The sequence below is a fragment of the Cebus imitator genome, unplaced genomic scaffold, assembly GCF_001604975.1.
Source record: "Cebus imitator isolate Cc_AM_T3 unplaced genomic scaffold, Cebus_imitator-1.0 Scaffold671, whole genome shotgun sequence".
Taxonomy (NCBI): domain Eukaryota; kingdom Metazoa; phylum Chordata; class Mammalia; order Primates; family Cebidae; genus Cebus; species Cebus imitator.
The window spans coordinates 86,271-103,049 of NW_016107986.1; the positions used below are offsets into that span (position 1 = coordinate 86,271).

General features: G+C 37.0%; 1 protein-coding gene and 1 non-coding gene across 2 annotated transcripts in view; both read right to left on the reverse strand.

The window, feature by feature from the left end:
* Positions 1 to 500: 500 nt before the first annotated feature.
* The window catches only part of LOC108295966 (C2 calcium-dependent domain-containing protein 6-like), a gene marked incomplete at its 3' end in the record, with an annotated part of 28,719 nt that continues 12,440 nt past the window's right edge, over positions 501 to 16,779 (reverse strand). Inside the window, exons 2-4 of the mRNA XM_017518336.1 lie at positions 3,347 to 3,433; positions 2,002 to 2,053; positions 501 to 646 (exon numbers count right to left, since the gene is read on the reverse strand). Coding sequence (XP_017373825.1) covers positions 501 to 646; positions 2,002 to 2,053; positions 3,347 to 3,433 — 285 coding nt within the window. The remainder of the gene's footprint in view (positions 647 to 2,001; positions 2,054 to 3,346; positions 3,434 to 16,779) is intronic.
* LOC119469479 lies at positions 15,450 to 15,556 on the reverse strand. Its single transcript, XR_005198304.1, has one exon. It is a non-coding gene; the product is annotated as a U6 spliceosomal RNA (small nuclear RNA).

The following is a 16,779-nucleotide window of genomic DNA, read 5'->3' on the forward strand; positions in this document are numbered from 1 at the left end:
TATAACTTTAAGAAAGGTCCTTAACCACAAAGTGCCTCAGTTTCTTCATCAGTAAAAAAAGGATGAGTGTGTGTGTGTGTGTGTGTTTAGGTTGTAATACAGACTAAGTTAAGCCATGCAAAAATAATTAGAGAGAGACTAAGGGGAATACAGGATAGAAGAAAAGGAAAGGAGATGGGGAAAACTATAAGGTGAAAGACAGTAGATGGGAAGAAAAGAGCAAGATAGAGATAAATACATGCATAACGAACATTTGAAACCACAGACAGTAACATCTCAGGAAAGAAATCTACTAAGATTATGCATTACACAGTAAATTGTGTATTTTTTTAAAATAGCACTATAGCCAATAGTATAGAAATAGGATACTGTTAGATACCAAATAAAAAGGTGCTCACTGCTTTTGTTTCTTTCCTACTTGTTTTTATAAACAGACATAGAGTACAATATTTGGAACTATAAGGAGAAATTCTAATATCTAGAAGAGATATTAACATTACCTGTACAGAAAAATACTTTACTTCATCAAATGTAATTGCAGTGTTCTTCTCACTGTCGTCGGATAGCAAGCGACACATTTTTGTACATTTCACAACTTCATTTACAGAGATGCAAATAAATAAATAATCATAATATTGAACAACAACTGAAAATAGAATACTATTTAGGAAATAAGTTTTGTTGTAATTGAACAATAATACATTATGAAATTAATACATTCAATTATTCAGATCAAAACTTAAGAATCAATCATGTGGCCATAAAAGGTAATTGTAGAGTACATTAAACAATAGAAAAAAAGTCTTCTAAAATAGAATTTTTGCCCATCACTGGTGGACACAATATAAGTAAAAGAAGGTTGATTCTTTCTTACATCCCTTATATTTTTAACCTCACATTTCCAACAAAATTCCTTTGCAAATTTTTCTATATGTTAATTTCAAGGTGACTAAATATATGCAATATATAGTTGAAATTTTTCCTAAGCATAATTATGTAGAAATTCAAAATATTTAAAAATATATCAGAATAACTTATTTTTAATTTGGGGATAAAAAGTGCTCTATTCTCTAATTCACTTGTCTATAGTTCTTTTATACTACATTGGTTTGTATTGTATCTTTCATAGAATGGTATGGAGTAAAACAATTTTGTTTTCATGATTTAAATATTTTCAAAAATCTCTTTATACAGAATTATTTTCCAAAATTCTCTTTACATAAAAAAGAAACATCAAATCTCCATAAGACTGGTTTTATGCCATGATAAATCTAAAAATAAGCACTCAGCTTATTTAAAAGCACCAATATAAAATAAAGCCTTTTAAAAATATTTAAAGGAAGCACATATTACTTACAAATAAGTTAGCATTATCATATGAGAAGATATAATTTTTTTCCTGTAACTTATATGGTGATTTAGGTGGCCAAAAAACTTCTGTTACTCCCACATCAAAAGTGGACTTTATTGCCCCTGCCATTAAATCTGGGCTGGCTCTATGATTACATTAACCAACAACATGTAATGGAACATGACTAGGGTTGGAACTAGTAAGCCAGAAAGGCACACACCTAGGGCACAAAACTTAAGGGGACACCAAAAACTAGTAATCAAGATAAATAATATATTACTGTGATATATTTTTGAATCAAAATTAACACAGGAGGAAAAAAACATGGTGGACTCAGAAAGAGAGAGAGATCCAATCATTTCAGCATTCCAGCCAAGTCTAGTCTTCCATGCATCCCCACTAAAGCAACCAGATATATAAATGGGCCATTTCAGATATTCCAGCCCTTTTGAACTGTCAGACAACTATAGCCAAGCTGTTATATCATCAGGCAGAAGTACCAACTAATGAATACACAGTAGTTGTATTATCAATAAAATGATAATAAAATGGTTACTGTGTTAAGCCACTAAGTTTTGGAATGGTTTATAATACAGCAATGAAACAGTGAGATATAATTTCCATGATTCTTAAATCAGAAGAAAGGATACTCTTAGGTGTAAAATGTCTGCAATTCTTTATATGAATACCCAGGCAGCCAACCTACAACAATCAAAACAAAAACACAAACAATGAATGCATTTAAAGCGTCAACTGTTCTTCCACCTTATACTGAACTCTATTTTTAAAAAGCAAAGCTTCACTTTGTTGGTTTTTGTCATTTGAAATGTTGTTTCTCATTAAAAATATCTAGTTAATAGAAATCATCAGAAAACAGAAACACAGAAGAAAAATGGGCAGGCCACATTCAAAGTAAACCAAAAATAAACAAGAATACAAATCCAAATAATAATTCATTATTAACATAAATCTGATCATCACTCTTCAAATTGTTTTTATTTGATATTAGTTGAGAACTGATAAAATGTAGCATCCTACATGTAAAATTAAGAAATATGCCTTATTTCAGACAAACTTTTATCCAGTATCCTAAGACCATTTTATTCATTCAACAATGATTCATTGGTTATAACTTGCCAGGGGCCACAAAATATTCATTCTCTAGTACAAAGTTTTTCTAAATGTTAAAGAAAATTGTATCATGTGCTTAACTAAAAAATCAAATATGAAATAAATGCAGGATCATTTGAATCCTAATATGAGAATTAGCCAGATATATTTAGCCATCTTTAGTCTTTAAAACCAAGTAAAAATAACAGAAATATTACATTAAACATTGTATATGATAGGAGGTAGCAAAGAGGGACAAGAAAAATTCTTATTTCATACCTAGTTACCACTGTAATCATGTTCAGAAAATAAAGATAACTGTAAATGAATGCCATGATATTTGACAGATCTACATGCATGTAGATTCTTATGTCTTGCTCTGTAGTTTGAAAATAGAGTAACAGATTTTTCTGGTTCTTAGCCTAGATATTGGGTCGTGTGTGTGCGTGAAAGAGAAAGAGTGCTTGCTTTTGTTTCTAGGAGGTTTTTTGGATGTGGGAGGGGCACAGGTCAATTTTCAAACTTTAGCATGATCAACAAATAAATATAATCACTTTAAAAGCTCAGTAAAATTGCTGATTCCCAGTCCCCTCTCTCAGAGATTCTAAGTTAACAGACCTTAGGTGGAGCCTCAAGTTAATGTTTTATAAAAACCATCCCAGGTAATTCTGATGTAACTAGATTTGGGAATTCCTAATATAGAAAATATTATTTCTGTGAATCAGGATGTTTTCTATCATTTCAGTGATTGTTGCAATGTTTTCTGATTCATAAAAATGAAAAATTCATAAATATGTTATCAAAGAGAACCATTTTCTGCATATACTTTTTGATTATCAAATAATAAATAACTTATATAGGTTTTTGAGGGCTACTCATACATACCACATCACCAAATGGTACCAAATTTGGCGTCTCCTGTGTTGTTTCTGGTTCTTCAGTATCAGATCCTTGAAGAGTTTTTCTCAGCATCTACAATGTAGATAAACTAAGATTTAGGAAGAGAAAGAAGAATATAACTAGGTGAAATATTAATTCAACTCAACTACTGTATGAGTCTCTAGTATCAGATCTCCTCGGTAGTGGGGTATTAGTATGATTAAAAAAACTCATCCCTATCCTCAATAAGTTAGCAGAGAAATAAAAATGTACACAAATATAAAATAGAGGGAATCATGAAAGATGAAGAAACTACGCAGTTTTTCAGTTTGTTAAAACATTGAATATTTAGTAGGGTATCTTGAGAAGCTTATAAGGAGAATTCCAGTTGGCCCCAGTATAGGAGATACCTTGAATCTGAATCTCTACTCAAATATATATATATATATATATATATATATATATATATATATGTATGTGTGTGTGTGTATGTGTGTATATATATATATACACACACACACACACACACACACATACACACATATATATACACACACATATATATATGTATACATGCACACACATACACTATGGGGACAGGGCAAGGAAACAGGAATCTTAAGAGACTCTGGAAAAGAATAGAGAGGAGTAGGAAACACAAAGGAAGCATAGACAAAATCATCCTGAGAAAGAGAAAGTTCAACACTGAGCACAAAAATTCTGACCACAGGTCTAGGAGTTGGTAGTTCAGCAATGGCCATGAAGAAAGGACCTGAAAAAGAAGGACCAGAAGTAGTTTGTCATGATGAGCACTGCTTCTGGGGTGAAGGCGTCAGAGAAGAAGACGTATCCCTGCAAACATGGCAGGGAAAAGAAAGAAGGATGTAAGGGGGAAAATTAAGCATACCAGAAAAACAGAAGAAGAGAACAACAGGTTATGGCTCTCCTCTCCCCTTACCTCCCATCAATTACAACTTCATCCATTTAAAGAAATTGTACTTCAATACACTGAAAGAAGAGGGTACACATAAACCATGACCAAGAAATGACTACCAATAAGGAAAATCAGACCAACTCCTTTAAAAGCTATTACAAGGAGAAAATGGGGAGAAATCTTCAGATGACAAAAATTCTTCCTCCAAAATAACAGAAAAACAGAAGTGAAAAACATTAGATTTCAAACTGAATTAAGTATCTTCAAACAAGCATTTGGAGATTTTTTAAGCCTACAATCAATAATTCATTCATTTATTCAACAATTAAAACAGAAGCTGACCAAAGAGAAGAAAGAAAAAATGAAATAAGTGTTGATCAACTCAGGAAAGAATTTTTTTTATAAAGACACACCATCCCAGAAATAAATACTAAATTACGGCCCAATGTAGCATCGATTCAAATAAAAGCTTTATAAGGGGCATTGAAGAAGACTAGAGAAGCCAGTGAAGAAAATGATAATGAGATAGAGAAAGAATAAAGGGTCAGAGAAAAATGGGTGAATTAGAAGGCAGGAAAATGAAAAATCCTCAAAGAAGAAAAACAAAACAATGAAGGAGAAATTAATGTTTAAAGTTATAATCCAAGAAAAATTTAAGGAATAAGAGAAAAATCAGTATGTGGATAGGACTCACTATGTGTCTAGAAAAACTGGCTCATAATGATCAACTCCAAGATATGTCCTAATAAAATTATTAGGCTTTATAATACACCTTTCCTACAGAAAAATGACCAAATTCTCCATAAAGATAAAAAAGAATACTAGCATCATATTTCTCAAGAGCAACATGCAAAACAATGCAACTGTAGAGCTGTATTTTTATAAAGTTCAAGGCAAGAAAAGTCAAGCTAAGGATTTTTATCCAACCAAGTCTATTTTTATCCAACAAAGTAACAACATTCAAGAATCAAGGCTATTTTAAAGATACATGAAACAGGCATTCTAATAACACTTTACTCTTGAGCCCCTCCCAAGAAATCTACTAAAAGATGAGCTTCAACCAAACCAAAAGATAGTGGGGAAAACTTCAGCATTTAAGACTTACGGAGAAGACAGGCACAGTGGCTCACGCCAGTAATCCCAACACTTTGGGAGGCCAAGGTGGGTATACCACTTGAGGTCAGAAGTTCGAGACCAGCTTGGCCAACATGGCAAAATCCCATCTCTTCTAAAAATATAAAAATTAGCTGGGCATGGTACATCTGTAATCCCAGCTACTTGAGAGACTGAGGCAGGAGAATTGCTTGAACCTGAAAAGTGGAGATTGTAGTGAGCCAAGATCACACCACTGCACTCCAGCCTGGGCAATGGAGTAAGACACTGTCTAAAAAAAAAAAATACTTAGGGAGAGAAGTTAATATATTTAATTGCAGAGTTAAGACTAAAGTAAGGGAGAAGATATGGGTGTGTGATGGTTAATATTGAGTGTCAACTTGATTGGATCGAAGGATGCAAAGTATTGCTCCTGGGTATGTTCCTGAGGGTGTTGTCAAAGGAGATTGACATTTAAGTCAGTGGGCTGGGAGAGACAGACCTACCCTCAATCTGAGTGGATACCATTTAATTAGCTGCCAGTAGGGCTAGGATAAAAGTAGGCAGAAGAATGTGGAAAGAATAGGCTGGCTAAGTCTCCTGGCCTCCATCTTTCTCCCAGGCTGATGCTTCCTGCCCTTGAACATTGGACTCCAAGTTCCTTAGCTTCTGGACTCTTGGACCTACACCAGTGGTTTGCCAGGAGCTCTCGAGTCTTCAGCCACAGACTGAAGGCTGTACTACTTTTGAGGTTTTGGGACAGACTGGCTTCCTTGCTCCTCTGCTTGCAGATGGCCTATTGTGAGACTTCGCCTTGTGATCGTGTGAGTCAGTACTCCTTAATAAACTCCCTTTCACGTATACATCTATCCTATCAGTCCTGTCCTTCTTGAGAACCCTGACTAATGCAGGGTGGAAAGAGTATGCAAATATTACATTTCTTTTTGATGAAGAAGAAAGAATGCAACTTTTGAAAAATGGAAGAAGGAAGAGAAAAAGGGAAAACTATTTAATAGAATAGATTACAGCTTGATATGTATAGTAGTAGGTAAAGGATTCCAATTAAAATTGGCAAACACAAGACTAAAAGATTAAGAAAAATGAGAACTAGAAAAGGTATTAATACAAAAGGCACAAGAAAAGGTATAAATACAAAGATGACCACTGGAACAAAAATACAAACTTTGCTAAACACCAAAATAAGTTTTTAAGGAGCAAAAAAGATAAACAAGCAATGAAAAAGACACAGTTTAAGTATAACAGAATACATTGAGACCAAACATATTAGTCACATCAATAAATATAAACATAACACATCTATTACAGGAAAAATATGCTAAAATCATCTCAATAAAGCAAAACCCAAACCTATGCTTGATACATAGGGTGACTAACTATCCCAGTTTGCCCAAGATAGAGGGATTTCCTGGGACTCTGGACTTTCAAAACAGGCCCAGACAAACCAGGTTGGTTGATCACTCTATTAAATACAAGACAAGAAATGAGACAGTGATTCAGAAAGGCTAACATCAGGGGATAGGTAAATATATACTAAGTAAAGAGAAAACAGTTGAAAAGCAGACAACTGGACTCTGATGGTGGAGTAGAATTCAGGTCAAAGGCCACTGCAAGAGACAAATGAAAACACTTTTTAATCCTAAGAGACATATTCTGCAATAAAGATGTAAGAGCTATAACTTTACCCTTAGGATATACCTCCAGCAAATGAAAATATAAATCACAAAATTTTTCATTGTAGTATTATTTGCAATTGCAAAATATTGCAAACCTCCTTCTGAAAGGCCCAAAATAGAAGACTTGTTGAAAAAAACTATAGTATATCCTTACTATATAGAGTTGCATATATAGAGTATATGCAACCATAAAAATAAAATAATGAGGAAGATTACTATGAAATAATAGTGATTTATAGGATATATCGATAAATGGAAAAAGCAAAGAGCAATATTTTGCCAGAAGGCAGAAGAGATAATAAAGATTACATGTATCTGAAAAATGTGGGAAGAATAGACCAGAAACTGGTTGCCGAAAGAGATGGAGTTGGCAGGTGGCGAGGGGGCAGTGTAGAGAAGAGGGTGAAAGATGGAGTGACAGTTCCTTGACTGTATCTTTTATACAGTATTAACTTTTGAAAGTATACTAATGTTCTATATACAAAAAATAAAATTAAATCAACAAGGGTGGGGAAAACTCTGAAACTGAATATAAATAGGAATAAATTAGCTCAAGTGGATTTCATGTGAATAACAACACCAAGACCACATTGAAGGAAAAAAATAAAAGAATGCAAAACTTTTTAACTCTTCTTAGTAAATTTGATTCTTATAGTATATGGATATAGAAATTCTGAAACTATCTTATATATATTGTAGGACTGAGCAATGTATGAATGTACTGATGTTACTGGGAGCCAGGGTTTGTACTTCGGAAAAGGGAAATACAAATGCTAAAAAGAGGAAGACAGGCTGGGCACAGTGGCTCATTCCTGTAATCCCTGCACTTTGAGAGGCCAAGGCGAGAGGATTGCTGGAGCCCAGGAGATTGAGACCAGCGTGGGCAACATAGCAAGACCCCATCTCTACGAAATAATTTTTTTTTTAATTAGCCAGGAGTGGTGGCTCATTCCTGTAGTCCCAGCTACTCAGGAGGCAGAGGTGGGAGGATTGCTTGCACCCAGGAGGTTGAGGCTCAGTGAGCTGTGATCATGCCACATACTACTGCACTGCAGCTTGGTGACAGAAGGAGATCCTGTCTTTAAAAAAAAAAAAAAAAAAAAAAAAGAGTAAGGCAAGAAAGAGCCCTGTAGAATTGATTGGACTGAAGTCATGAGTCCACACAAGTCTCTCTGCTGAAAAGTCCTAGAAGCAATAACACCTCAGTAGCAATAAGCACACTTAGCACCCCATATGTTAGGTTTCTAAATACCATTATCCATTAAAAGAAATTTAATAAATTCAAGGCTGGAAAAGGGAATGTATAAATGAGGAGAGAACACCTTTTGTGGCCAGAAAGAAAGGATGTGTTCAAGATAATGTCCAAAAGCCATAGAAGCCACCAAAAAATGTGGCCTGCTGGCAAATTCTGGGACACTGCAAATATCAAAATAACTAAGGAAAATAATGTATTATAACCTACTGAACCCACAAATATATACTAATAATGGGCAAAAAAAAAAGAATAAAGAACACTTCCTTTTAATAGATTGCCAGCTGGGAAAAGTGAAAGGAGTGGCAAGTTGAAAATGTACCATTTTGCACCATCATAGTAAGATGTTTTGAGAACAATCACCAATACAACCAAATCTAGGGGGATGAGTTTTATGGGGATAAAAGTATTTACACTGTCTTGAATCTCTCTACAGACTGCTTATTAGATGTAAGGGGACAATAGTAGCTTATACATCTTGGATGGCTAATCAAAATTATCATCATGTGCCTGGTGCAGTGGCTCAAGTCTGTAATTCCAGCACTTTGGGAGGCCAAGGCAGGAGGATAACCTGAGGCCAGGAGTTTGAGATCAGCCTAGGCAACATAGTGAAACCTCACCTCCACACAAAATTTTTAGAACTTAGCCAGACATAGCGGCATGTGCCTGTAATTCCAGCTACTCAGGAGGCTGAGGCAGGAAGGTCACTTGTGCCCAGGAGATCAAGGCTGCAGTGAGCTATGACAGTGCCACTGCACTTTAACTTGGGTGACAGAACGAGACCCTGCTCAAATAAATAAATAAATAAATAACATCATCAATATAACCTCACATGAAAAGTCTTTACGGTAAATGGCAAAGTTCTATTTCTTGGTCGAGTGGTGATTACAAAAGGATTTTCCTTATATTTCAATGAAAAAAATTTAGTTTCTATGATTTTCTCTATGTGTTTTATTTTATCATATAAAGTTAAAATAATAATAAATGTTAACATGAGAAAAATCAGGGAAATGTGAATACTAGATTGGGTAATATTAACGAATTATTCCTAAATTAGGGTAGTTATGGCAATATTATGGTTATGCTTTTTAGAAAAACAACCATTATAATTTAGAGATATACACTAAAAGATTTATGCATGAAATAATATCTGAGTTTGCTTGAAAATAATCTGAGATGGGAGGGGTAGGGATACAGGTAAAACATGATTAATCATAAATTGATAATTGTTGAATTAATAAGTGGGCATTTATATTCATTGAGCCATTCTATTTGTATACATTTTTAACTCTTCCATAATAAAACCTTAGAATAGGTCAGATATACACATCTCATCACAAAATTAAATGGCTGAATGAAAATAAACATCAAAGTCCTTCATGATCCGTCATCTGCTTACCCCTAACTCTGTATACTGACATTCCTCTTCCCACGTGTCCTTTGTTTCAGCCACCCTGAATCAAGAAGAGTTTGCTAAATGCTGTTTTTATGCCTTTCCACCTTCTAAGATTAGGTCAGGTTCCCTGGGAAGCAGACTTTGAGATGAAGATTTTAATGCAGGAAGTTCATTAGGGAGAGCTCTAGGGATCACTTCTTACGGAGGAGTGAAGAAGCAGAACTGGGCAGAGGGAGAAGTTCAAGAGCAATGCAATCTCAAGAAAGACCTCAGCCAATCCTACAGGAAGCTCTGGAGCTCAGATAGCCCCTCAAAGCTGCCACAAATTGAAGAGTCTGGTTCTTTGAATATAGCCTGTCTTACAGAAAAGAGTGTGATCTCAAGGAACATAGCTCTCTTTAAACAAGGACGAGTCCTGAAGAAAGACTTAATCTGAGAGCTATCAGCTGCCAGCACTCCCAATATTTAGGGGAATGAGTACTTCGGTCCAGGAAGACAGGGTCACAGGAGATCTGGGTGGTACCCTCTGCCATCCACTACATAGCGCCCCTTCAGTCACTCGTATCCATTTGTTGCACATAATAAATTCTGGGAGCAACTCCTCCAGGACTTTTTTCCCCTGGGAAAACTTAAAAGAGGAAGGTTAATAGAATGAACTATTAACCTTCTGTTAATAGTTAATAGAATGGACTATTATCCTCCTTTGTTGCACAGGTCACTTGGTTTAATGTGATTTCATGAAGGATCCTGTGTAAATGGAACAAATGCTCTTATCCTCTGCTGCTGCATCTGGCTTCATAGCCATTACTAATGTTCTTTATCCCCTTCCTCCTCCATCCATGCTACATTCCCCTCACCCTCTGCTAGCAGTTCTGCTAGTCTAATGGTTTACCAGGTGAAGAGACACAGACTCTCATCCTTAAGGAGTCTGAGCTCCCGGTTACCTTGGTCAAGCATGATTCCTACACTTGTCCATTTGGTCAAGCATGATTCCTACACTTGTCCATTTACTACCAAAAGTGGGCAAGGGACTGGGCACAGCGGCTCACGCCTGTAATCCCAGCATTTTGGGAGGCCAAAGTGGGTGGAACACATGAGGTCAGAAGCTCAAGACCAGCCTGGCCAACATGGTGAAAATACAAAAATCAGCCAGCCATGGTGGCATGCGCCCGTTGTCCCAGCTACTCAGGAGGCTGAGGCAGGAGAATCACTTGAACCAGGGAGGTGGAGGTTGCAGTTAGTCAAGATCATGCCACTACACTCCAGCCTGGGTGACAAGAGTGAGACTTCATCTCAAAAAAAAAAAAAAGAAAAGAAAAGAAAAGAAAAAAGTGGGCAAGGGAATTCCAAGAGCTTCCCAGTGGATCACCTGATAGCTCTCTCCTCCTGAAAATCAGAATGATGACTCCTGTCTTTGTCTGCTTTTTTCCTGGCAAAAGATGCCCAAAGTGACCTACAAGAAGCTATCACCTGAAGTTTTATTTATTTTTTTTCCAAGAGTTTTGCTGAGTTCCGGGACAAGAGCATTTTCCTCCTGTAAACCAGGACTTTGAAGCTAGAAGCTAATCAGAAGTAAGAGTTGCAAGAACCAGAAACACAAATTCCCCAAAAGTGGGTTCCTGAGAATGATGATAAGCAGGACCACTTCTACATTTTTTTTTTTTTTTTTTTTTTGAGATGGAGTCTGGCTCTGTCACCCAGGCTGGAGTGTAGAGGCGCCATCTGAGCTCACTGCAGTCTCTGCCCTCTCCCACCTCCTGCCTCCAGGGTTCAAGCAATTCTCGTGCCTCAGCCTCCCGAATAGCTGGGAATACAGGCACCCACCACCAGGCCCAGTTAACTTTATCTTTTTTTTGTGGGGGGGGGGTTGCCTTTTCATCTTGAATTGCCTGGAAAAGTGGAACACACAAATTACCTAGTCTTTACATTTAATGAAAGGAGTGATTATAAAAATTTCGGAGGGCAATTTTTTTTTATTGTACTTTAAGTTCCGGGGTACATGTGCACATCTTGCAGGATTGTTGCATATATACACACATGCCATAGTGGTTTGCTGTCTCCATCCCTCTGTCAACTACATCAGGCATTTCTCCCAATGTTACCCCTCCTCAACAACCCCATGCTCCACTGTCCCTCCCCTAGCCTCCCACCACACAACAGACCCCAGTGTGTGATGTTACCCCCGTGCCCATGTGTTATCATTGTTCAACATATGCCTATGAGTGGAACATGCAGTGTTTGATTTTCTGTTCTTGTGTCAGTTTTCTGAGAAAGATGGTTGCCAGATTCATCCATATCCCTATAAAGGACATGAATTCATTGATTTTTATGGCTGCATAGTATTCCATGGTGTATATGTGCCATATTTTCTTTGTCCAGTCTATCATTGATGGGCATTTGGGTTGGTTCCAGGTCTTTGCTATTGTAAACAGTGCCACAATGAACATACATGTGCATGTGTCTTTATAATAGAATGATTTATAACCATTTGGGTATATACCCAGTAATGGGATTGCTGGGTCAAATGGAATTTCTATTTCTAGATCCTTGAGGAATCACCACACTGTCTTCCACAATGGTTGAACTAATTTACACTCCCACCAACAGTGTAAAAGTGTTCCTATTTCTCCACATCCTCAACAGCATCTGTTGTCTCCAGATTTTTTAATGATCACCATTCTAACTGGTGTGAGGTGGTATCTCAATGTGGTTTTGATTTGCATTTCTCTAATGACCAGTGATGATGAGCATTTTTTCATGTTTGTTGGCCTCATAAATGTCTTCTTTTGAAAAGTGTCTGTTCACGTCTTTTGCCCACTTTTGAATGGGTTTGTTTGTTTTTTCTTGTAAATCTGATATAGTTCTTTGCAGATTCTGGATATTAGCCCTTTGTCAGACAGGTAGATTGCAAAATTTTTTTCACATCTTGTTGGTTGCCAGTTCACTCTGATGATTGTTTCTTTTGCTGTGCAGAAACTCAAGTTTAATTAGATACTACTTGTCTGTTTTGGCTTCTGTTGCCATTGCTTTTGGTGTTTTAGTCATGAAGTCCTTGCCTACACCTATGTCCTGAATGGTTTTGCCTAGTTTTTCTTCTAGGGTTTTTATGGTATCAGGTCTTATGTTTAAATCTTTAATCCATCTGGAGTTAATTTTAGTGTAAGGTGTAAGGAAGGGGTTCAGTTTCAGCTTTCTGCACATGGCTAGCTAGTTTTCCCAACACCATTTATTAAACAGGGATTCCTTTCCCCATTGCTTGTTTTTGTCAGATTTGTCAAAGATCACATGGTTGTAGATGTATGGTGCTACTTCTGAGGCCTCTGTTCTGTTCCATTGGTCTATATTTCTGTTTTGATACCAGTAGCATGCTGTTTTGATTACTGTAGCCTTATAGTATAGTTTAAAGTCAGGTAGCATGATGCCTTTTTTTTTTTTTTTCCCTTATGGTTGTCTTGGCCATGTGGGCTCTCTTTTGGTTCCATATGAACTTTAAGGTGTTTTTTTCCAGTTCTGTGAAGGTCAATGGTAGCTTGATGGGGATAGCATTGAATCTGTAAATTACTTTAGGCAGTATGGACATTTTCACCATATTGATTCTTCCTAACCATAAGCATGGAATGTTTTTCAATCTGTTTGTGTCCACTCTTATTTCCTTGAGCAGTGGTTTGTAGTTCTCCTTGAAAAGGTCCTTCACATCCTTTGTTGCTTGTATTCCTAGGTATTTTATTCTCTTTGTAGCAATTGTGAATGGGAGTTTGCTCATAATTTGGATCTCTTTAAGTCTGTTATTGGTGTATAGGAATGCTTGTGATTTCTGCACATTGATTTTGCATCCTGAGACTTTGCTAAAGTTGCTTATCAGCTTAAGGAGATTTTGGGCTGAGATGCTGGGATCTTCTAAATATACAATCATGTCATCTGCAAATAGAGATAATTTGACTTCCTCTTTTCCTAATTGAATACCTTTATTTCTTTTTCATGCCTGATTGCTCTGGCTAGAACTTCCAATACTATTTGAATAGGAGTAGTGAGAGAGGACAGCCTTGTCTAGTGCCAGATTTCAAAGGGAATGCTTCCAGGTTTTGCCTGTTCAGTATGATATTGGCTGTGGGTTTGTTGTAAATAACTTTTATTATTTTGAGATACATTCCATTGATACCTAGTTTATTGAGAGTTTTTAGCATAAAGCGCTGTTGAATTTTTTCGAAGGCCTTCTCTGCATCTATTGAGATGATCATGTGGTTTTTATCTTTGATTCTGTTTATGTGATGGATTACGTTTCTAGATTTTCGTATGTGGACCAGCCTTGAATCCCCAGGATGAAGCCTACTTGATCATGATGGATAAGCTTTTTGATGTGCTGTTGCAATTGGTTTGCCAGTATTATTGAAGATTTTTGCATCGATGTTCATCAATTGCCATGAAGTTTTCTTTTTTTGTTGTGTCTCTGCCAGGTTTTGGTATCAGGATGATGTTAGTCTCATAAAATGAGTTAGGGAGGATTCCCTCTTTTTGTATTGTTTGGAATAGTTTCAGAAGGAATGGTACCAGCTCCTCTTTGTACGTCAGGTAGATTTTGGCTGTAAACCCATCTGGGCCTGGACTTTTTTTGGTTAGTAGGTTATTAATTGCTGCCTCAACTTCTGATATTGTATTGGTCTACTCAGGGATTCAACTTCTTCCTGGTTTAGTCTTGGGAGGGTGTAAATGTTCAGGAATTTATCCATTTCTTCCAGGCTTACTAATTTATATGCATAGAGTTGTTTGCAGTAATCTCTGATGGTAGTTTATATTTCTGTGGAATCAGTGGTGATATCTCCTTTATTGTTTTTTATTGCATCTATTTGATTCTTCTCTCTTTTCTTTTTTATTAATCTGGCTAGTGGTCTATTTTGTTGATCTTTTCAAAAAACCAGCTCCTGGATTTATTGATTTTTTAAAGGATTTTTTTGTGTGTCTCTATCTTCTTCAGTTCTGCTCTGATCTTAGTTATTTCTTGTCTTCTGCTAGCTTTTAAATTTTTTTGATCTTGCTATTCTAGCTCTTTCAATTTTGATGATAGGATGTCGATTTTAGATCTTTCCTTGCTTCTCATGTGGGCATTTATTGCTATAAATTTTTCTGTAGACACTGCTTTAAATGTGTCCCAGAGACTCTGGTATGTTATGTACTTGTTCTCATTGGTTTTGAAGAACATCTTTATTTCTGCCTTCATTTCATTGTTTATCCAGTCATCATTCAGGAGGAAGTTGTTCAGTTTCCATATAGTTGTGTCGTTTTGGGTGAGTTTTCTTAGTCCTGAGTTCTAATTTGATTATACTGTGGTCTGAGAGACTGTTAGGGTTTCTGTTCTTTAGTATTTGCTGAGGAGTGATTTACTTCCAGTTATGTGGTCAGTTTTAGAGTAAGCATAATGTGGTGCTGAGAAGAATGTATATTCTGTGGATTTGCGGTGGAGAGTTCTGTAGATGTCTATTAGGTCCTCTTGGTCCAGATCTGCGTTCAAGTCCTGGATATCCTTGTTAATTTTCTGTCTCATTGATCTGTCTAATATTGACAGTGGAGTGTTAAAGTTTCCCACTAATATTGTGTGGGAGTCTATGTCTCTTTGTAGGTTGTTAAGAACTTGCTTTATGTGTCTGGGTGCTCCTGTATTGGGTGCATATATATTTAGGATAGTTAGCTCTTTTTGTTGCATTGATCCTTTTACCATTATGTAATGCCCTTCTTTGTCTCTTTTGAAAAATATGAAACACTTCACGAATTTGCATGTCATCCTTGTGCAAGGGCCTTGCTAATCTTCTCTGTATCGTTCCAATTTTAATATATGTGCTGCCAAGGTGAGCACTCATTTTTTTTTAAGTAGAGACAGGGTTTTGCCATATTGGCCAGGCTGGTTTCAAACTCCTGACTTCAAGTGATCCACCCACCTCGGCCTCCCAAAGTGCTGGGATTACAGGCATGAACCACCGTGCCCAGGCAGGACCATTCCTACTTCTAGCCCTTTATTCTCAGAACCATGCATTATGTCTACTGGAAACACATCATCATATAAAGGCCATTGATTCATGGTATATACTGTAGCCTAGAGGATTACATCCCATCCATGTGAGGTATCACTTCCAAGCTGCCACTTCAGCTGTGCTTTCAACAGGTCATTCATTGATCTGTTGCTCTATCATACTATCAGCTTTGAGTGCTGCTATAAGTAAGAGATCCAGTGCATGTTCACAAGACCACTGCCACACCTCCTCTGATGTACACGTCACTTGGTCTAATGTGATTTTATGAAGGATCCTGTGTAAATGGAACGAATCCTCTTAAACTTTAAGATAGTAGTGCTGGTTACAGTCTGCAAGCAGGAGACAGATATTTATACCCAGAATGTTTATTGATTCCAACGAAGATAAATTAGTTTTACTTCATTGTAGGCAACTTGTTGCCAACTGGCTTATTGGTCTCCTCAAGAGAAAATGTCACAGTGGAAGCTCAACACTGGTCTTTGTTGCTGGCAGGCTGGGCATGCAGCAGCATCAAGAGCTAGTTCAGCATTGGTGAGTGCTGTTTTAGGTATATCCACATGCGCCTTCCCCAGATCTCCTTGTTCCCAATCTCTCAGTATTTTTCCTTCCAAGCCGTGACTAGCTGGCCACTGCCTGTGAGTCTGCATATTCTAATATCAGACCACTTCTCTTCCCACACAAAATGATTACTAGTTGTACCATCTGAAATTCTGCCCTTTGGGTGGATTTCTCCTTACTGCTATCTTCCTAACCCTGAGTAAGACTGTAGTGAAGCTACAATTCATTTTCAGCTGGCATCCACATACCAAGCTGAGCCATCCATGAACCAAGGTCAGTCTCTTTCCTCCTCCAACAGTTAAACACCTCGTGTGGGCATAGGTATGAGCTGAGACAGAGGTACTGGTGCAACAGTGATGGATGACATGGAGTTGGGTTTAACAAACCAACTCATGATGAGAAGTTCTGGCTTCATGGTCACTTGATGTCCCATGGTCAGGTGCTTTATCTCTACTAAGGCCTGGTGACAGGCAGTGTTTTTAAAGGTAAT